The 23143-nt window shown below is 44.0% G+C and overlaps 1 protein-coding gene across 6 annotated transcripts in view; it reads left to right on the forward strand.

Annotated features, from left to right (window-relative positions):
* Positions 1-23143, forward strand: part of LOC147431849 (uncharacterized) — a 65490-nt gene that overhangs the window by 37726 nt on the left and 4621 nt on the right. For 4 of the 6 annotated variants that reach the window (XM_086494320.1, XM_086494319.1, XM_086494315.1 and 1 more), the window contains exons 2-6: positions 2216-2312; positions 2395-2541; positions 3377-3508; positions 3948-4095; positions 4256-4294. In XM_086494320.1, coding sequence (XP_086350446.1) covers positions 2216-2312; positions 2395-2541; positions 3377-3508; positions 3948-4095; positions 4256-4294 — 563 coding nt within the window. Of the gene's footprint in view, positions 1-2208; positions 2313-2394; positions 2542-3376; positions 3509-3947; positions 4096-4255; positions 4295-23143 lie in introns of those variants that run through there. The other 2 variants (XM_086494316.1, XM_086494317.1) reach the window with 2 other exon arrangements.

Raw genomic sequence — 23143 nt, forward strand, 5'->3', positions numbered from 1 at the left:
AGTAGCACCAAGGACCCATTAGCATCTCTGCATTAGCATCTCAGCATCTCAGCATTTAGCATCCTTGTATGAGCATTTGTGCAAGTAATAAAGCAAGGTACTTACTTTGGCAGTAGAGCAAGGGGGACCCTCGAGGGTGGTTGGAATCGACGGTGTTCTCTCTCTCTCTCTCTCTCTCTCTGTGCATCTCTCTTTCATTCAATTCAGTTTGGTTCTTTCAAGTGAAGTAAAGTAACCTTGTGTTTGTGCGGAGTACTAGATCCGAGCTAAATCCTTAAACACTACACCTGACACACCTCCACTAGAGGCACAATGATTAACCGTGCGATGCACCTAGGGAGATCTAGACATTCACGATTATAGAGGAGGGAATCTTGACATAGACGGGGATTACAGAGGAGGATTTGCATTATTCTGGCGCGCCACGAACGATACCCAATCAGGTTTTTGACCATGGAGGACATGGAGGAGATCCGACACTGACCGATGGTGGATTTACTCTGAGCTGGAGGATAATTCCCTTCTTAGTAGCTTAAGTTTCTTGCATCCCTCATTATTTTGTACCTTTGTATTGACTAGAGAGTCTCTAGTCTTTCCCCCACTTATACTTTCACTACAACATTTTGTTTAGAATGGTAGTCTTTCTTTCTGCACACAGACTTTGTATTAGATTCACCAATTTGTAACTTGTTGGTCTCATAGGTCATTTTGGCCTTTTGTAGACGTCAATGTCACGTGCACATCTAACCCTATGTGTACGTGGACAAGCTACCTCATGACATGGGTTCAGTTCACTTCAGTCAGCCTGGCACTTCTGTGAGTCTGTTCGTAGGCCGTGCATGTTCAGGCACTTAGAGTAGATGCATATCCTCTGGTTGCACACAACATGATCATCAGATTTTTATCAGAACCCATCAGGAGCATTTTTACAGTGCATAGACCTATTTTCCCTATTTTAGCTAATTCTGACTTATTTTTTTAAAGTGACTTTTGTTGGGAACTGGGTAGGGCAATTTTGATAAGCATGTATATAAGAAACCCAAGTGCTAGCAGTTTCTAGTAGAAGAGGCAGGAGGAACCGCGTGTTCAATAGGCACCTTCTCGGCAAGACCCTCCCCAGCATGATCACCTAGCGTTTTCAGCCAAGGAGCAACCCTAGCGTTTTCATCAAGAACCAGCCCAGCGTTTTCAGCTTTGTAAATGAGCCCAACGTTTTGCATTTGCAGCAGCCTGGCGACAACAGATCACAGATCAGCCTTAGTGTTAGCAGAACAGCAGAATCAGCCCTAGCGTTTTTGGGAGTAGTAGAACCCTTAGCGTTTTTGCAGATTCCTGGTGGTAGAACACCCCTTGCATCAGCGTTTTGCCTTTGCAGCAGTCAGACTCTGCACCGCAAGTCCCAAACCTTGCAGATCTCACCTTCCCGCAGCAGATCCTCTCCGCACGGTCAGATCCACCGAAGTTTGCAGATTCAGCCCGAAAAATGCAGATTTCAGCATCTGCGTTTTCAGCGCGTCATCGTTGCATCATCGTCATTGCCGTCGTCACCGACATAAAGTCAGAACTCAGCAGATAAAGATTTGCAGATTTCAGCCATTAGCGTTTTGAGATTTCAGCCCGTCTCATCGTCGTCGACATTGTCGGCAAGTCCATGGCATTGTAGAGATTTGTGCAATCAATAGTAGACCGCTCTCGCCATAGAGAGTGGGGCCTTTGGAGGAGGGTTTGACAACATTCTGGTGTCGTATTCTTCTCTCTCTATCTCTCAGTCTCAGTACCTTCATTCACAGTGTTCACCACTTTGTGTGTGTCCATTGCACGCTCTCACTAAAGGAACAGAAGGCTCTCCCTTTCGTAAGTAAAAGGAACCCTTGAGCACAGTTCGGAGCACTCATCTTGAGCAAAGTTCAACATTCACTTCCGTTGCACCTTACAGTTAATATATAATTTCATTTCATTTCATCTCTCTCTCTCTCTCTCCCCCCCCCGTGTGTGTGCGCGCGCGCGCTCTTAGCTTAGAAGATATTTAGTAATAGTAAGAAAGTTCTTATCTAATTGAAAAAATATTTTTAAATGTAAAATTGCTGTTTATTACTCTTTCTAACAAAATCTTCCAAAGCTTACAACAGATTGCATTTGACGAAAATGTTTTGTTTAAATGAAAAACTTTTGTTTTTAGACTCTTATTGCCTATTGGTTTCAATTTCTATGAGAGAGCATGCAGCAACATTGGATCGGGATCTTCGTGATGTACTAGAGCTAGCAAGTGATGCTGAGCTTCATGACTTGGCCAACATACTGTATGGTCAAAGGTGAATTTCGCTCCTACTTTCAAAGCACTTTCTTGAATGCATTGCTGCGTTGGTCAAAACTATTTGGTTATGTTTATGGCAGCTTGTTAAGTCCTTTGCTGAAGTCCGTAACAAGAGGAGACGGGTCTCACAAAAAGTTTGATCAGGAAACAGAAGAGAGAGAAGCCTTGGTGGAGCGTTTGGAATCAAGATTTTTGTATTTGGGTGCAGATGCAAAGGAGACGCTAAGGTAGCTTGCAATTGAGCTTCTTTTATAAACATTGCCCTTTAGTTCTCTACCCTTTCAGTTTTTTGAGTTTTTGTATAATGTGGATGCTTGTAACATTCATGGCTTTAGTATAAGTTTCCGAGTTTATAATATGAAGACAGTGTTAGTCATTTAACTTAGCAACTCCGTTGTTGAAGCAGGGTCTTATTGACGTGGTTAATTTTTTTGATCATGCCAAACTCAGTATGGCATGGATGTTTGGTGACAAACATTGTTCAGAAAGATTATTAGAGACGGCAAAAGAAAGTCAGTGATAATGCATTCTTGTCTCTAATTTCAACTTCAAACCATCTACATGTCCATGGACAAGAGAAGAACGTGTAGCTGTCTTGCAGACCTGAGGAAAAATATATGTCTGGTGAACTAGGTGTAATCTATTTGGGGTATGAATTGAGAGTGAACTAAGAGTAACCTGTGAAAGTTCAGGACACCAAGATCACAGCTAGTTCACATTAAGAATGTGTGGCACCAAGTTCTTCTGATCACGTGGATGATTTCTAGCCATAGATTAGGTGTAGCACCCTCTTGTCATGAGGTGGCCAGGTCAGCAGGTAGTACGTGGCAGTGAGCCAGTCCAGCTGGTTCAGCCTTCCTGGCGGCTTTCAAGAGTGGACAATTTTCGAAGAGGGGCTTTAAGGTAATTGATCAGTTGTGGTATGTCGACTATGAAAGCAAACAAAATGACATTGATTTGAAATGATTTAAGGACTTATGTGGATTTTCTCATGACAGATAAGCTTTTACTTTCATTTGAGATTCCTACGCTGTGAAGTTTCTCATTCTCCATTTTATGCAGAGGTTGGAGACCAACATACCGTGCCATATTACTGGGTGTTCGCGCAAAATTAAATGTCCATTGCTCAGCGAAGCTTTCCACTGAGGATTTAGAAGCTGAAATTTTCTTACATCTTCTTCAACAAAATACTAGGTCATGTTCTATACCTAGTCTCAGAGAAAGCATTAATAAAAGTACAATAGTGCTGTAATCTTTTTGAAGATTGGAATCTTGCTCGGAAGTTCTACCTTTCTGGCTGTTCATGCCGGAGCTGCAGCATGCTTGGTAGGCACTGTTAACTGCTATTTTTAGCTGGACTTGGAGGTGTGCAGGGTACATGTCTGAAACTGCTTTGTGAAGATGGTTTAAATGGCATATTGTCATGAAAGAGTATCATACTTCTGATGCAGGCAGATCTCTTCTATGCTGTCTCATTGGTGCCTTGATTCTGTTTGCAATGGTGATGCAAACCTGTATCCCAGTCTCTCCTTGATTTTATTTTCATGTTTGTGTTTCAAGAAAGTTGTTGACTGCAAAGACAATCGTAAGAGGCTTCAGACTTGCGTCCTTACAATATGTCTGCCATATGCAGGGAACGGACCAACATTTCTTTGCAGTCTCCTTGGAAGCATCAGCTTGCAGGTAGTGCAGAAAGAGTGAACCATATGGATCAGTACTCAAAAAATTTGCATGTTGCTCTTAGGCTTGGCGGTGCAGAGTTCCTGAAGGTCCTTCTAAAGGTTTGTTTAAGGTCTTATTTATAATTAGTCGTTTCTAATCTATCGCTTGGGTTTCGTCTGTGCATATCAGAATTAACGCCTCATGTTGCTAGATCTTTTTTAATTCTGAAATATGTCATCAAAAGGGATAAAATAAGTCGTATTTATTCTCTGTTTGCAGGGAGGAGGTGTCTTTTCGGTATCTTTTCTCCAAAGAATGGTGAGCTTTGCCTTTTTTGTTTGAAGATGTATGTGTGTACCATGCGCGGTGTGTAATTGATGAAATGTGTCAATGGTATCCTTGTGGACCAATGTGCGGGTGCACATAAGAGAGAGAGCAGAAAGAAACAAAGCTTTATTATGCTATCACAGGAAAAATCAGATACTGTTGTTTCGGGACATTACACTATTAGGTGTCATATGTAGCACATGAAGGAAATTAGCTCTAGCTTCAAAAGCTTTCTAACAGAACGAGCAAAGAGTCTTTATGAGGGCAATCAACAAAAATGTTGAAAAGAGCGGGTCATCATTATCATTAGAGAAACATTCAAGAGGAAGAAGAGATGCATGCCCTATTGTTCAACACCAAGAATTGGGAAGGAGAGTGTGCCTTTCGCCACTATTTTGACGAAGGGGATGAGAGAGGCGCGTTGCCTTCATGCCATCAACAATCGAAGAGAAGGGAAGTAAAGAGGCATGCATAACATCTACTGGGCCAGGCACTAGAGTGAGGCAAGGCATATATGAGGTGATCACTCTGCATCCTTGTATGATCACGAGGTATGGCCCCTCTCCTCAATTGTTCGGTAGATGTGACTGGGTGCGGCTCTGGGAGCTTTGGTATCAGTGATTGCCCAGTGCATGGTAGATGCTCTACACATAGTTATGCCATCTCTGTAGATCCTCAGTGGAGGTGGGCGGGCGAGCCTCTTTGAGCTGACACAGGCTACGGCTCTTTGTGCATGTTAGATGCTCTACACATAGTCATGCCACCTCAATGGAGGTGGGTGGGCGAGGTTCTTTTAGCTGACACAGGCTATGGCTACATCTCTGCTCTTAAGTAAGTGATACAACTCTAGCTCTTGGGGCTCCTCGAAGGTCGCTTCTTATGGTGGATGGGAGTTCTCATCTCTTTGCAAGCGTGGCGCTCTTAGCAGTCCTAAGATGTTATCCAGAAGCATTGCATTTCCCTTTTTGTTTCTTAGGCCTTTATGGCGTTGATGCCCAAGATGTTTTTATTGGTCAAGTTACCCTCTAAAGGATGTTAATATCATCTTTTCTTTCTTTCTGTGATCTCTTCCAGGCAGGTTGTGCATGGAGTTATATGTGGAGCTGTCTATACTCATCATCCTATCATATGCTCTAGGGCATGGTCCTAGAAGGGGCGGTGCCTCCTGTGTGAGTGGTGGGGAAGCTGGTAATAGTTGAGGTATGTAAGATGGAGGTAATCTGACTGGTGAGTGCTAGTAGGGTGCCGAGGGGTCCAACTAGTAGATGCCTCCATATACACTAGTAGATGTCCTTGGGTGTAAACATTAGAGAGGTCATGTGTGATATATATGGTCATGTATAGTGTGCATCTAGGTGGTGTGCTATTGAATGAATGAAAGATATGCGTGGTTGGCTCCAAGGGGTAGTGGGGATATGGTGAAAGAAGTGATAAGATGTGCTGCCTCTCTGAACCCAAGTGTGTAGGCCTCTGTGCTGCCCTCCTCTAAGATCGATGGTGGGATAGGGCCACTATGCCCTCCCTTATAGAAGACAAGACGGTGCCATGACCCTTGTCGAAGTAGATGACCACCATATGCAAATGGGGGACTGTATTGTCCAGTGAGGTCCCCTCTACTCGTGCCTCATCTAAAGCGTGTAGCATCTCAAGACTCCTGTAATTCATATGTCTTGCACTGCCTGCTTTGTGTTCTCCTCTTCAATTCCCCCATGAAGAAGATCTCCCATACGCTGGAGAATGTAGCAAGCTGTTGACATGATGAAGCTACAACCAAACATAAACAGAATCTGCAGCGATTTGAGGGCTGTTGGATGCAGCTGATATGGCAGTTATGGATTTTGGTGACATGGCTCCAATCCATTGCCCAAATCTAAGTCCATGGTCCCGTAAGCTGCAGTGCAAAATCTGCCACGATTTGAGAGCTGTATGGATGCAGCTGATGTGGCAGGTTTATGGATTTTGGTGATGTGGCAGCAAAAGCTTTTTTTGGGGTATGTGTAACCGGGACGGGCACCACGTGCCAATGGAAAAGAACAAACGGAACAACTCTAAGCACTTCAAATAACAACTGAACAGAAAGAGATGCACGACACGAGACGGTGAGTGGCGGAGCTCCACCCTGAGAGAGCACTGGCCCCAAACCTTGGCGCCCCTTTCGGTATTTCTTTATATTACTTGAACTTTGTACAATGCCGGTACTCACGCTCTGCACCTTCACCCGGAAGAGTGCCAGAGTATGAGCCCTCTGCACATATTTAGAGGCCCTTGGCCTTAAAAAGCAGTTACATGAAAAGCTTCAAACTCAAAAGCATCTGGTCCCAAAAAGCATCTTGCCCAAAAGCTGCCAGTGCAAACTGTGGAAATCCGTACAATCTGCCACATCAGCAGTCAGCGTAAAACGCAGAAATCCGTATAAGTGCCACATCAGCAGTCAGCGCAGAATCCGGAAATCCGTACAGGTCTGCCACGTCAGCAGCTGCCACGTCATCAGCTGGCTGCGCATTCTTCTGAGTGTGTGTCTTGCTCGGTTTTAATGTCTTTAGTCACTTTGGGCCCCATCGGACGGTGTCCCATAAGTTGGCGGGAACTCCTCTTTAGCAATAGGCTACTTGGCAAGACTTTGCAAGTTGGTAAAGCTTCTTCGGCTGCTTCTTCTAGGGTTTAGGCCCCTCGGTTGGGATCTGCAGGTTGGCTCCGTTCTTCAATGGCTTGACACGTCAGCAGTTTGTGACACTATGATTTTAATAACAGATGCTTTTGATGTACAACTTTTTAATAGCAAAGCTTTTAAGCTATTTTTTGGGACTTGAGTGCCTATAAGTTAAAGGCCTCTGTGCCGGTGTACTCAGATTATTTGTGTGGTGACACAAATAAGTTATAAACTCTCTTTTGCAAATAAATAAAGAAATACTGCGAGGGGCGCTCGACTTGAAGGCCATTGCTCTCTAAAGGGGAGCTATACCTCTTCTGCATCTGCTCAAGTAAAGTTAGTAGTTATTTATTCTTTCAGTTATTTTCAAGGCGTATCATTGTTTTTCTTGTCGGCATGCCGACAAGCTATAGTGGTTTTAGAGCTCAGCCTTTCTCTTGCTCTCACAGAGTCACAAGAGAAATGTTTACCTACGATGGAGGCAAACCCTAATCTGACTTTGGCAAAAGAAACCAATGAAACTTCTCTGAATCCTCTCAATCCCAAGATTCCCATGACAACTTTAATGGATCGAGACCTTCTAGTGGATTTGGTACAAAAGCTCCAATCGGCTGTCTCTTCTGAACATGATGCACCATATGTTGAAGGTGATTTTCAAAGCCTTTATGATACATTGGGATGTACCTTACCCCGACAAGTGAATGATTTTTAACCATCATTCAAAGATGGCAACTCTACTGTCAAATTGGACACTTTCTCCGTTGTCAAGAATTGACCTAAAACTTTACAGTCTATTCAATAGTTTAATGTTGTTTTCAACAACGGCTCTCACACTGAAGATTCCAAGCTTGGAAGAGTTGCTAGACTTCTGGAGGACAATGCTTTGCAATGGTGGAGTGCTCTTATTGCAAAACACAATGCACCCAAGATGTGGCAATAGTTCAAGTTAGCTTTTGCAAAGAATTATCTCATCGCTGTTTTTGAACTCACCATCCTTCTACTTAGAACCAATTGACTAAGTATCCAAAGGAGACCTTGGATGACTATAGTTAGAAGTTTTGGGCTGGGTTGCCTATCCACCGGCTTCAATCTTCAAAGATTGTACCTTGGAGGACCAATGCGAGAAGAACACTTGTGAATTTCCTTCTCCTCTTCAGGATTGCTATGTGAAAGTTCAAGTTTCTGTTGGGATTAAAGCCCAAGTGGCCTCTTATGCTGATATGGCCGGCCGCCCGCCTAACTCACTTACCTCTAACTCTTTGTATATACTAACATATTCTTTGTGAATACTAAGGATTTGGGAGATAACCCTTCTAACAGATCTCTGCGTACTGTGTACTGTGTAAGCTCACTGTGTGTGTGTGTGAGAGAGAGAGTCGACCCATGCTCCGCTCCGCGACTTCAATTGGTATCAGAGCCTTGGTTCAGTGCGGATTTGCGCAATCGCGCGCGCGCGCACTTTTCCGGCAGATTCTGGATCCCGAGTTCGAAAATTCACACTCGGCGTTCCGGGAGCGTTTCCAGTAGGTGACCTGGGGTTTTACCCCCCTTTCGAAGCCGTTTATGCCCTCAGAATTTCGTTCTGAGCACTACAGCAGAAGATAGATTTCAGCCGCAAAGAAATCCGTCTTGTGTAGATTGGCAAGCAGGAGGTGGTCGACATCAATATCGACATCGACATACATCACTTATTCGTCTTCAGAGCATCATCTATAGACCAGAGGCCAGTTTACAGGGGAAACTCTGCCGGATTTTTCTCAGGAGTAAACAGTTTGGCAGATATGGCATCTTCTCACAGTGAGACTCTTTACAACATAAAGAAGGTGGATGGCACAAACTTTCCATTCTGGAAGAAGCAGATTTGGCAGGTTTTGGTGCAGAAAAAACAAGTGAAGCCACTGAAGCTCAAAGGGGAGAGACCAGAATTTATGGCTCAAGATGAGTGGGAAGAGCTTGACGAGTTAGCTTGTTCCACAATCATGCTGACACTGGCAGAAAATGTTTACTTCAACGTAGCAGAAGAGACTACAGCGTATGGCGTATGGCAAAAGCTATGTGATATGTACGAGAAACAAAGTGCTGCTTCTCAGATTTACTGGCTCAAGAAATTGGTGGATTTGAAGATGAAGGAAGGGACAGCCATGTCAAATCATCTGAATGAATTTCACTCACTTTTCAGCCAGTTAACAGCACAAGAGATAGTCTTTCCAGATTCAGTGAAGGCTATGTTTCTCTTAATCACTTTGCCAGACAGTTGGGATACTTTTCGTACAGCGTTAAGTAATTCTGTCGCGCCAGAAGGTCTTACAAGTGCCAATGTAGAAGGCAGCTTGCTCACAGAGGAAGTGAACAGGAAGAACATTGACAAAGGCAAAGGCAATAGCGCTTTGGTCGTTCGAGGGAGACAACAGTTTAAAGAGAAGAAGGGTAAGAAGGTACAAAACCGAAGTAAGTCTCGTGATTCGAAGTCAAAGGATGACATAGAATGCTACCATTGTGGCAAGAAGGGTCACATGAAGCGAGACTGTACGAAGTGGAAACAAGAAAAAGGCAAAACAAAGAGTTCTGAGCAAGATGAAAAGAAGAGTTCAGTGAAGATTGAAGAGGTGAATGTCACAGGATCTGGTTCAGACAGTGATTCTGGTATAGCAGCTGGTGACATCTTCCTTACAAGCAATCTTGATTCTGTTTTCTTGACTGCAGAGGATGGACATGCTATGAGTGATTGGATTATCGACTCAGGGGCATCTTTACATGTTTCTCCGCACAAAGAGTGGTTTACATCATATGTGGCTACTAAAGATTATGTCAGACTTGGCAATGAGCAGGTTTGTGACATACTTGGAGTGGGAGATGTGCAGTTGAAGTTTCAGAATGGCTCTTCTTTATGGCTCAAGAGTGTCAGACATGTTCCAGCAATCCGAAAGAGCTTGATTAGTACAGGGAAGTTGGATGATGCGGGTTATGTGACAGTTTTTGGGAACAGCGCTTGGAAGATCTCCAAAGGTTCGATGACTGTAGCACATGGCAGCAAGTCAGGAACTCTGTACACTTTACATGTTTCAGAGGTTAAAAACCATGTAATTAATGTGATTGAGCAGCCAAGTGTGTCACTGTGGCATCGTAGGTTGGGACATATGTCAAAAAGAGGAATGGAAATACTTTCTCATTATGGTTATTTGCCTGGCTTTTCATTTCAAGATTTCGAGTTTTGTGAGCATTGTGTTTATGGTAAGCAAACACAGGAACCGCACAGATCAAAGAGGAATCGTAGGGACGAACGGTTAGCTCTTGTACACAGTGACCTATGCGGACCAATGCCTAGTTTGTCACTAGGGGGAGCAGCGTACTTTTGTACATTCATAGATGACTATTCTCGCAAAGTATGGGTTTACTTCTTGAAGCACAAGGATGAGGTGCTCAAGGTCTTTAAGACATTCTTGCAGCTGGTGGAGAATCAGAGTGGTCAGAAGCTGAAGTGCTTGAGAACTGACAATGGTGGAGAGTACGTTTCCAAAGCTTTTCAAGACTTTTGTCAAGAAAAAGGGATTAAGCGGGAACTTACTGCACCATATAATCCTTCACAGAATGGGGTTGCAGAACGTATGAATAGGACCATACAAGAGAAGGTCAGAAGCATGTTGTCAAATGCTGAGTTGCCTGATGGATTTTGGGCGGAAGCAGTGGCTACAGCAGTCCATTTGATCAACAGGTCTCCTAGTAGGGTTCTGGATAAGAGTGCAGTGGCCGAGATGCTATGGACAGGCAAGGCACCTTCGTATAAGCATCTCAGAGTCTTTGGTTGTGAAGCTTATAGCCATATTCCTAAGGAGTTCAGAAATAAGTTAGAACCAAAGAGCAAGAAGTGTATATTTCTTGGCTACGGAGAATCGGGCGAGATGGGTTACCGGCTTTGGGATCCTGAGTACAGAAAGCTTATTCGTAGCAATGATGTGCATTTCAATGAAGCCAAGTTTCACGCTAAGCCAGAGAAGACAGAGGAGATCAGAAGAGTTGTCTTCAGGGAAGATGGACCTAGTGCTAGCACATCAAGACAGCATGGTCAGGCTCAGGAACAGCCTATAGTGGCTAGAGAGGCAGAATCAGTTGTGGTGAGACGTTCTGAGCGTGTCTCCAAACCACCTGATCGTTATGTGCCATCTCTAAATTATGTCATGCTCACAGATTGCGGAGAACCATCTTGTTACAAGGAAGCATTACAAGTGGTTGACTCGAAAAAATGGCAATTGGCCATGCAGTCAGAGATGACAGCTCTGCATAAAAACCAGACATGGAAGTTGGTTAAATTACCACAGGGCAAAAAGGCTCTACCTTGTAAATGGGTTTACAGGTATAAGATCACCGCTCATGATAGTCAGCCAAAGTACAAAGCAAGGCTTGTTGCCAAGGGCTTTAAGCAAGAACAAGGCATTGACTTTGATGAAGTCTTCTCTCCAGTGGTCAAGATGACTACATTGAGATGCTTTCTTGCATTGGTTGCTATATTGGATTTGGTGTTGCACCAAATGGATGTCAAGACAGCGTTCTTGCATGGTGATTTAGATGTGGAAATTTACATGCAGCAGCCAGAAGGGTTTGTTGAGAAAGGCATGGAACATTTGGTATGCCAGTTGTTAAAGAGTCTTTATGGCTTAAAACAATCACCGAGGGCATGGTACCATAAGTTCCACCAGTTTATGCTTTCTCAAGGCTACAAACGTAGTGAGTTCGATCACTGTCTATATACAAAGAAGGCTAAGGATGGCAGTTGGCTGATCCTTATTTTGTATGTGGATGACATGTTGATTGCTGGCAAACACTTGGAAGAAATTTCAGCTTTGAAGTCAAAGATGGCAAAATCGTTTGACATGAAAGACATGGGTGAGGCAAGTCATATACTTGGTATGCGCATTGAGAGAGACAGATCAAAGAAGTTGATTTGGTTATCTCAAACAGAGTATATTGACAAGGTTTTGCAACGTTTCAATATGGAGAAGGGAAAGGCATTGAGTGTTCCATTGCCACCATATGTGAAACTTAGCAAACAAGATTGTCCTGTGTCTGAGGAAGAAAAGGCTGAAATGAATAAGATTCCATATGCGTCTGCAGTGGGTAGTTTGATGTATGCAATGATTGCTACACGTCCGGATATTGCATTTGCAGTGGGAGTGGTTAGCAGATATATGTCAAATCCCGGCAAGAAACATTGGGAGGCAGTGAAAGGTATCATGAGATACTTAAAACATACAAAGAGTATGCGCATATGCTATGGTAGTCAGGATTTGAGTGTCAGAGGATACACTGACTCAGATTATGCAGGAGACTTGGATAAGAGGAGATCTACATCAGGCTATGTCTTTACATTGGCTGGAGGTGCCATATCATGGCGATCTCGATTACAAGATTGTGTTACGCAGTCTACTACAGAAGCTGAGTATGTTGCAGCAAATGAGGCATGCAAAGAAGCTATTTGGCTTGGTAGATTGGTTGCAGACTTGGGAATCAATGCAGATATGCCAGAGTTATATTGTGATAGTCAAAGTGCTATACAATTGGCAAAGAATCCAGTGTTCCATTCGAAGACTAAGCATATTGATGTGAAGTATCACTTCATTAGGGAAGTACTTGAAGACAAGCAGATACAACTGCTGAAGATCCACACCAAGGACAATCCTGCTGATCTACTCACAAAGGGACTTCCAAGAGAGGGCTTTGTGCATTGTCGTGAGTTATTGGGCATTGGATAGATGGCAGCCATGTAAATCTTTGTACATTTATGTTCATAGATTTACAGTTACTTAAAGTGCCACATTGGACTTTAAGTGGGAGGTTGTTGGGATTAAAGCCCAAGTGGCCTCTTATGCTGATATGGCCGGCCGCCCGCCTAACTCACTTACCTCTAACTCTTTGTATATACTAACATATTCTTTGTGAATACTAAGGATTTGGGAGATAACCCTTCTAACAGATCTCTGCGTACTGTGTATTGTGTAAGCTCACTGTGTGTGTGTGTGAGAGAGAGAGTCGACCCATGCTCCGCTCCGCGACTTCAGTTTCCTCCATGCAAAGAGCATATGGACCACATGGTGGAAGGAAAACTTTGTTTTGTTTTTGAGAAATACATCATCAAGAACACCTCTCAACCCTCCACTACCACATGATTCATAGATACACCATTTGAACCTCCCTAAACCAATGTGCAAGCGTTTCAGAACTTAAATCTTTGTAAGGTCTGAGCGTTGTCCTAGAGTCAGTAGAGTATGAGTCAAGAGAAACGGTGGAATTATCCCACATGTAGTGGTGCAAGGCTGTAGAGCTACTTAAAGCTCATTTCATGAATAAACAGACTCATTCCATGTTTGCATTACATCTCTCTTATTTATTGTGAGCTTGTGATGGGTTAACAAACTACTCAAGATCTTGTTTATGAGTCCAAGTTAATTTATCTTGGAACCTAATTCACTTGAGTGATAGTCTAGCCTACACACACTCACTTGTGTGCACGATGTTTTAGCTAGCACGATCCCATTCCCATCAAGTGGTATCAAAGCCCCCGGTTATGCTAGCTAGGCTTGTTATTATGCATTTGTGTGTTAATGATTAGCATCTCCATTAGAGGGATTATTATTTCTTAATTATCGTTACTGTCCATTGGCATTTTCCATAACTAGTTGCATCCCTCACTAATTAAGCCCTAATCTACCTATGTGTGGGCATGGCGTCGGCACACCCAAGAGGCCACTACCCTCCATGGCTAGGTAGGCTTGATTAGGGAGAGGATCAGGATCTTTTTTGTTTACACTTAGAACCCATTTTGTGTCGATTTCTTGCTAATTTGCATCTTCAATTAATATCATTGAGTTCTTTTTCTCCTTGCATTGGTCACATAATCCCGAAGCTCTCCTCGCAAGTTGTCACCATTGTGACTATGTTAACAGTATTACATCTACTCCTAGTTGCAGATACGCGAATTGCCATGCCAAGGAGAACCCCTACGCTTGGATGGTCACACCCCTTCGCTCAAAAGACGTATCTCTTCGCCAAAAGCCACACTCCTTCGACAACTAGTCACACCCCTTCGCTCTACGGTTGCGACTCTTCGCCCAATGGTTGCAGCTCTTCGTCGAAAGGATGTGTCTTTACGTCTAAAGTCATGTTTCTTCACCAAGAGAGGTGTCTTTTTATTTGTGTCTCTTCGTCTCCTATATAAGGAGCCCTTGTATCACACATTCAATCAATCAACACAAAGTATTCTGAGTCTTGTTTCTGAGTACAATTCAAGTTTCTTAAGTCTTAATCATCAGTTTCAGTAATTAATGAAGGATTAGCTACTAGAATCCTTACAGTGGTATTAGAGCAAAAAGGTGGTATACACACCTCTACACGAGCATGAGGTAACTCTTACCCTACCTATCTGTAATACATACATAATACAGATATACGCAGGGACGGCGTACCCGATGTGCGTGCTGAAATTTCTTGATGGAAGCCTCGCGATGCACCTCTTCATTGGGATGTGCCTCTTGGTAGCCATCCGTGCCTCTTCACCGGCTACCATTCATGCTGTGCTTCTTCTTCCCTTCTGCTTGAAGTGGTGCAGCCTTCCCCAAGGGTCACCCCCTTTTACTAGCGATGTCTGCGGGTGCCTCTTCTTGAGTGCTCGCACCCCTTCCCAAACAATGGCACTCGTCACGCAACTCTTCGTTGGCTGCTGAATTTCCCCGCTCCCTGGCTGCTGAATTTCCTTGCGCTGAACCTCTTGCGCTGGCTGTTTTGACGTTTCATCCCAGCAGTGCTAACTTATTGAACCATTAAGAAAAAAACAGCCCAAAGTTTGTATGCTTAAGTGACCGCCCAAATTGGTTGGTGTGCCCCAATTTTTTAAAAAAACCCATGTGGACTCATTCACTTGACAAATTAAAACCCCCAAAAAACTAACCTTAAAAAAAACCCACCCGATTAAAATGAACTCCAGCATCCGTTTACAGCCGGCGTTACCCTCTCTTCCACTCTCCCGTGCTGGCCTTGTGTGCACTGTGAGCGCGAGAGATTTTTTACCGTCATAGCCGAAGACGACTTCCATATCCCGGTCCCATTTCTCTTGTCCATAGACGAGCTTCCTGAAGAAATTTTGCCGGAACGTGAAGTGATCTTCATATCTGATACTCCAGAACCCGAGATTATTACCCGACCCCCAGAGCCAGAACCCGTTCTAAATATAATTTCCGCTCCTGGAGTACCCGTCCCAGAACTTGTTCCCAGAATTTGCACCAGTTCGTTATTCCCTTTGAGGCTTAGTAACCATGCCGAATTCTCAGGACGGAGGTGGTCAATTTGATGATGCCCTTACTCGTATCAAGGAGCAGATGGCCACACTTTCCACAAGCCTCGCATCACTACACACTCGCTTGGATCAGATGCAGACGCAAAACACTTCTTGAAGTCGTCGTGTTGCCTCTCAAACTTCACATGCAGCATCTTCCACACCTTCTGAAGCTTCAGTGGACGAACCGAACGAACCAGATCCACTTGAAGAGGTAGACAATCGTGAACTTCAATTACTTCATAAAATTTTTAATGCTGTACAAAAGAAGAGGCTTGATGTTAAACTGCCCGAGTCTTATTATGGTCGTCGCGACGAGCGCGTGTTGGACCAATGTCTGTTCAAAATGGAGGTCTACTTGTCCAACACTGACTTAGTCGAAAATAAAAAAGTTGCACTTGCTAGTTTTCTGCTCAAGGATACAACATTTCTTTGGTAGCAACGACGGGTTGTTGATGGTAAACACACACCTTCTTGGGATAAATTCCGGCGTGCTATTTGCAAGGCGTTCGAGCTTGCCAATGCGGATTTTCATACCTGGTCATCTCTTCGCTGCCTGAGCCAGATAGGTTCCTTGGCCGCGTACATCTCAGAGTTCCAAAGGCTAACTCTGGAGATAGAGACCCTTAGTCCCTCTGATAAACTTCACAGCTTTATCGACCCAACTTGAAGGACGATGTGCATAAATACAACCCTACCACCTTGGATGTCGCAATTGCCTATGTGGAGCGTCTTGGCGATAATTGGCGCCGTACACGGAATCTTCTCCCCGGTGATAGATCTTTAAATACGCTCGCTTTTCACAGCGCGATAGCTATAGCCAAAAGTCAACAATATCAATCTCAATTCAGACAGCAAGCCACAACACTTTATTCAACTTCAAGGTTCTACTCTCAAGATCGACAGTCTTAATGCAGATCTTCCTCAAATGTTCCTTCACTTGATCGTGGTAAAGGACGTGATTTTTCTCAAGATCGGCATTCCAATACTCAGCAAGGCTCTTCGTCAAATGCATCTTCGACTTCAAAGAAAGAAGGATTATGTACAATTTGCGGTGGTGACCATAGATGGTATCAATGTCCAAAGAGACCAAATCCGTCTAATTGAAAAGAAATTCCAACGCGGAAACATCATTGAATTCGGAACAACCAGATTCTGCTAAGGATAAAAGAAAATCTGTGGTCAATTCGTGTCTCAAAGGATACGACTATTCTTATGAAGCATGCTCAATGCAATTCTTCAGTTTTGGAGCCTCTCTCAAAGCAAGTTTTGAGCCTTCTTGGAACTATCAATGGTCGCTCCATCAATATTTTGGTGGACAGTGGATGCTCGAATAATTTTGTCAGCACTCAGATAGTTCGACAGCTTGGCTTACCAACTCAAAAGACATCTCACTTATGTAATGTGGAATTAGCAGATGGATCAATTTTAATTTGTGATGAGACAGTTCGACAATTGCAATTCGAGATTCAAACTTATGCAGATCAACTGGATTTCGAGGTCATGCCTTTATCTTACTACGACATGATTCTTGGTCAGCAATGGTTATTCCAATATGATCCAGCAATTAGCTTTGGAGATCATACTATCACTTTGTTCAAAGATGGATGCGAACTGGTTTGACATGGGCTTTATCATGCGGAACGAGTGATTCAAGCCTCACGTGTACAAGTCAAACAACATGACACAGTGGATTATGAAACGAATATAATTTCCGATGTAGATGCATAAATTATTATTAATGAAGAAGTGTTTCCAAGTGATACTTTGTTACCAGACAGAGATAAGGACATGGTTGCAGATTTTGAGTCTGAAGACGACTATGCTTTCTTTGATTCTTTGCTGGATGATGATGTGCCAATTGCAAGTCATGAAGTGGCAGTTTCTGAAAATGACTGAAGAATTTTGGGATTCATTATTAGACGATGATTACACTCTCAAGACAAAATCCTCTCCGGTAATTACTAAAGTTGAAGCTACCCCATCTGAAGAGTGCCTTGAGAAGATTTCCTCTTCACCAAATGTTTCGCAGTTATCAGAAGATCTTAAACCAGAAAACTTACGTCGCATGAAGGATTCTGAAGATCAATCTCTTGTTGCAGTCAACCTGATTAAACCAGATTCTTCTCAAAAGAATTTGAACAATGCAATGACATGGGATTTAACAGTAAAAGCAAAAAGGTTTCGCAAGAAGCAAAGGTTCAAGACAAAGGTTTCCGATAACTTAAAGATTGAAGATTTTCAAAGATTCAATGCTTTTCTAGAGTTCTATCAACATCTGAGTCATTTCTTTGACACGGGCTCTTATTTTAAATGGGAGGGAATGTCAAGATTGTGACTATGTTAACAATATTACATCTACTCGTAGTTGCAGATACGCGAAGTGCCGTGCCAAGGAGAACCCCTACGCTTGGATGGTCACACCCCTTTGCCTAAAAGACGTATCTCTTTGCCAAAAGCCACACTCCTTCTGTAAGGTGCAGCGGAAGTGAATGTTGACCTTTGCTCAAGATGAGTGCTCCGAAATGTGCACATTGGTTCCTTTTACTTACGGAAGGGAGAGCCTTCCGTTCCTTTAGTGAGAGAGTGCAATGGACACAAACAAAGTGGTGAACATTGTGAATGAAGGTGCTGAGACTGAGAGATAGAGAGAGAAGAGAATACGACACCAGAATGTTGTCAAACCCTCCTCCGAAGACCCCACTCTCTATGGCGAGAGCGGTCTACTTATGATTGCACAAATCTCTACAATGCTTGGACTTGCCGACGATGTCGACGATGACGAGACTGGCTGAAAAGTGAAAATGCTAAGGGCTGAAATCTGCAAATCTTTATCTGCTGAATTCTGACTCTATATCGATGACGACGACGCAACGATGCGTTGAAAACACAGATGCTGAAATCTGCGTTTTCCGGGCTGAAACTGTAAACCTTGCGGAATCTGACCGTGCGGCGAGGAACTGCTGGGTGGTGAGATCTGCGAGGTTAGGGGGTTCTACTGCGGAGTCTGACTGCTGAAAACTGAAAACGCTGATGCTCCTTGGGTCTTGTTGCGATGAATCTGCAAAACGTTGAGGTTTCTGCCTGATCCAAAAACGCTAGGGGCTGAATTGTCTTTTGTTGCAAGAACGCTAGGGTTTCTGTTGTCTTGCTGCTGTCGGGGCTGATCTGCTGTGCAAAAACGCCAGGCTACTTGTCTTGATCCAAAAACGTTGGCTAATCTGGTCCAAAAACGCTAGGTTTATGCTATGGAGCCAAATCGCTAGGCCTCTTGGGTTCTGCTGAGAAGCTGCGTGTTGAGCGAGTGCTCCTGCTCTTGCTCCTGCTGCCTCTTCTGCCAGAAATTGCTAGCGCTAGGTTTGCTTATATATAAACTTACCAAAATTGCCCTACCTACTTTTCAACAAAAGTCACTTAATAAATAAGTGAAAAATATCAAAATAGGGAAAATAGGTTTAATGCACTGGAAAATTCCCCTGATGGATTTTGATGGGAATGCTTATGATCATGCTGTGTGCAACCGGAGGATATGCATCAATCTAAGTGATTGGTCATGCACGGTTTGGGAACAGACTCACAAAAGTGCCAGATCACTTCCTATTCTAGACAGACTTGAATGAACTGAACCTTGGTCATGCTGTAGCTTGTCCACGGACACATAGGGTTGGATGTGTCACGTGACATCCCCTCCTTTTCAAAGTGAGGTATTGGTACCTAACTATATGGCGTCGAAGGAGATCGTCAATAGCATCCGGAATCCTGGAAAGGACTCTTCGTTGGCCCATTTGATGCGTGGATCGTGCGATACTTGAACTTCATAAAGGTTTGCAAATGCTTGCTTTTTTGGGCCGGGCTGAAAGCGACACAAAGTCTTCTGTGGCTCCTTTAATGCTTCAACTTCGTCTAGAGTCATGCTTCTTCCTTCTTCAAGAATCTCCATGGCTGAAAATTCCTGAAACCACTTCCAACACAAAAAGATGAACATACCCATTCCATGTAAAGTGACTAGAAAAAGACTATTCTTTCGAACAAATGTGCATGCAATGGAGATGAACATAGAGACGGAGTGCCAAACTGTTCATCAAACACACGCAAACAATGGGGCCGAATCTTAACTTTCTGATCTAAATCAATCAACTGTGGCAATACACAATGGAAATGCCGATGCTTGATGCTCAATCCTTCTTGTGCTCTTTCGGATACTGTGTCATGCCAAGGAAGAGACATGGAATGTGACTTTCTTGAATGCATACTTTTCAGCTTTTCATGAGTAATCCGCATACATTTGTGCTCATCCATGAGTGAAAGGTGCTCAACGTATAATATGTCATGCCTAGGAAAAGGGATCACATAAAGACGCTGGCTAAAATACAGGAAACGATCACAAATGAAACATGCGTGCTGACTAATCATGCGAACACATAGTACTTCCTGTGAGGGTTCTTTGGACCTAGGCTCGAGAGCTAAGATCGGTTCTTCCTGAGGGAAATCTTTGGACCTTGACTCGAGAGCCAAGATCGGTGCTTCGTGATTGGTCGTCTCTGCAATGAGGTTAGCTTCACTAGAGAAAGTATCAACTAAGACATCATCCTTGTGAACAATCACATCATCTTCATGCAAATCATCATGCTTGGGAGAAACCACATCTTGATCATGCAAATCATCATGCTTATCATTATCATGCAATTCATCATGCTTGTCATTATCAACCAAATCATGTGTGTCGTGCTTTGGAGAAGAAGAGACTAAGAGAGTCTCCTTTCCCCGAATCTCTTCAATCTTTGCCTGCACATTAGAAAAGAGAGAGGAAGAATGAACAACGTTTTTGCGATCCGATTCTGTTTTTCTTTCTGCGTACTTGCGATCAAATTCTTTGGCCTCCAAGGGTAATTGCTCGCGCTCACGCTCCATGGCTGCCATTCTTGCTTCGTGCCACGTTGTCATCATGTCCGTCATTGTCTTGCACCAAGCCTCCATAGGATCTGGTGCAATCCTTGGCGTAGATGGGCAAGGGGAAGGGTCAGAAAAACCTCCTGGTGGGGAAAATTCTTCTTCGCCTCTCTCATGCTCATCACCTCCAAGCGAAGTATCCATTCCGCTTCGAGTGATGACCATCCATTGAAGTCTTGGGTTCTTAAGTTCACAAGGAACTTGGTTTCTTGTGGGTCTTGGGTTCTTAAGTCCACAAGGAACTTGGGTTCTTGGGGGTCTTGGTTCTTGGGGTTCTTGAGAGTCTTGAGGTTCTTGTTTCGCTTGCAATCTGTGCTAGAGAAGGATCTCCTCTTCACCCGAGTTCTACTCTTTTCCGCGGGCGCACCCCTTGGCGGCCTTGTGCTTACACCAAGGTTGCTTTTTCCCACCTCATGTCGATTGGCCGGCCGCTAAGTGCATGGTCCGCTCTCAATGAGTGAAAAGAGGCACAAGGGGAGGTTGGACAAGCCCTTCTTTCTTGGGTTTCCTGTCACTCTTCAAGAACACAATCAGGAATCGACATGCCTAAGAGAACTTGGTTTGCGTGCGACCGTAACAAGCAAATTTTTTTTGTGTGATTCTTGTGGTTCTTTCCTTGAGTGATACAAAACACTGCCAAAGCTCTGATACCAATGTAAGGTGCTACGGAAGTGAATGTTGAACTTTGCTTAAGATGAGTGCTCCGAACTGTGCTCAAGGGTTCCTTTTACTTACGGAAGGGAGAGCCTTCCGTTCCTTTAGTGAGAGAGTGCAATGGACACAAACAAAGTGGTGAACACTGTGAATGAAGGTGCTAAGAGTGAGAGATAGAGAGAGAAGAAAATACGACACCAGAATGTTGTCAAACCCTCCTTCGAAGGCCCCACTCTCTATGGCGAGAGCGGTCTACTTATGATTGCACAAATCTCTACAATGCTTGGACTTGCCGACGATGGCGACGACGATGAGGACGACGACGAGACGGGCTGAAAAGTGAAAATGCTAAGGGCTGAAATCTGCAAATCTTTATCTGCTGAATTTTGACTCTATGTCGGTGGCAACGGCGATGACAACTATGCGACGACGACGAGCTGAAAACGCAGATGCTGAAATCTGCGTTTTCCGGGCTGAAACTGTAAACCTTGCTGCGGGAAGGTGAGATCTGCGAGGTTCGGGGGTTCTACTGCGGAGTCTGACTGCTGAAAACTGAAAACGCTGATGCTTCTTGGGTCTTGTCGCGATGAATCTGCAAAACGCTGAGGTGGGGGCCTGATCCAAAAACGCTAGGGGCTGACTTGTCTTCTGTTGCAAAAACGCTAGGGTTTCTGCTGTCTTGCTGCTGCCGGGGCTGATCTACTGTGCAAAAACGCCAGGCTGCTTGTCTTGATCCAAAAACGTTGGCTGATCTGGTCCAAAAATGCTAGGTTTATGCTGTGGAGCCAAAACGCTAGGCCTCTTGGGTTCTGTTGAGAAGTTGCTTGTTGAGCGTGCTCCTGCTGCCTCTGCTGCCAGAAATTGCTAGCGCTAGGTTTGCTTATATACAACCTTATATGGACATGCACGGTCTGTAAATAGACTCACAAAAGTGCCAGATCACTTCCTATTCTAGACTGACTTGACTAATTTGAACCCTGGTCATGCTGTAGCTTGTCCACGGACACATAGAGTTGGATGTGTCACGTGACACCTTCGACGACTGGTCACACCCCTTCGCTCTACGGTTGCGACTCTTCGCCCAATGGTTGCAGCTCTTCGCCGAAAGGATGTGTCTTTACGTTTAAAGTCATGTCTTTTCACCAGGAGACGTGTCTTTTCATTTGTGTCTCTTCGTCTCCTATATAAGAAGCCCTTGTATCACACATTCAATCAATCAACCCAGAGTCTTTCGAGTCTTGTTTTTGAGTACAGTTCAAGTTTCTTAAGTCTTAATCATGAGTTAAGGTAGTTAATGAACGATCAACAACTAGAAGCGTTACACAAGCTCTCCATAGAGCCCTCGATTGCCCCATTCCGACACCATATGCCCATTCAATTGAAATTCCAATCATAGGTGTGTGTGAGCATTGTGTGTGTGCATTCACTGTTGAAGTCGAGCCTTTAACCCCCGCGCTTAAGTAAAATCATTACCCCCCTTTATTTGTAAGGTGCAGCGGAAGTGAATGTTGATATTGCTCAGGATGAGTGCTCCGAATTGTGCTCAAGGGTTCCTTTTACTTACGGAAGGGAGAGCCTTCCGTTCCATTAGAGAGAGAGTGCGGTGATCACAAACAAGTGAATGCTACTGTGAATGAATGTGCTGAGACGAGAGAAAGAGAGAGAAGAATACGACACCAGTCGGTTCTCAAACCCCTCCTCCAAGGGCCCCCCTCTCTATGGCGAGAGAGGTCTATGCTATATAGATTGCACAAATCTGGTACAATGGTGTTTAAATGCAATGGACTTGCCGACGATGTCGATGACAATGATAACGACAACGAGGACGGCTGAAACTGAAAACGCTAGGGCGGAATCTGCAAAACGCTAACTTCCCGTTGATTATTGACACTGTGTCGGCGAGGATGGCGATGACGACGACTCGACGACGATGTGCTAAAAACGCAGATGCTGAAATTTGAAAACAGCGGGCTGAAACTGTAAACGTGCTGTGGGTAGGTGAGATCTGTGAGGCTAGGGGCTAGATGTGCAAAGGCTAAGTGCTGAAAACTGAAAACGCTAATGGTCTTGGCTGATCTAGCGTTGGAAATCTGGAAAACGCTAGGCCTGATCTGTAACTGAAAACGCTAGGATGATCTGCTGTTGGTGGAAACGCTAGGGAGGTTTTGCTGCAAAAAACGCTAAGGATTGGAATCCCAAAACGCTGGCTGCTTCTGTTGGCTTAAAACGCTAAGGAGTCTTTTGCCTGTCTTTTTGAGAAGTT

Source organism: Adiantum capillus-veneris, chromosome 21 (assembly GCF_014529385.1).
Source record: "Adiantum capillus-veneris isolate H3 chromosome 21, ASM1452938v2, whole genome shotgun sequence".
Classification (NCBI taxonomy): Eukaryota; Viridiplantae; Streptophyta; class Polypodiopsida; order Polypodiales; family Pteridaceae; genus Adiantum; species Adiantum capillus-veneris.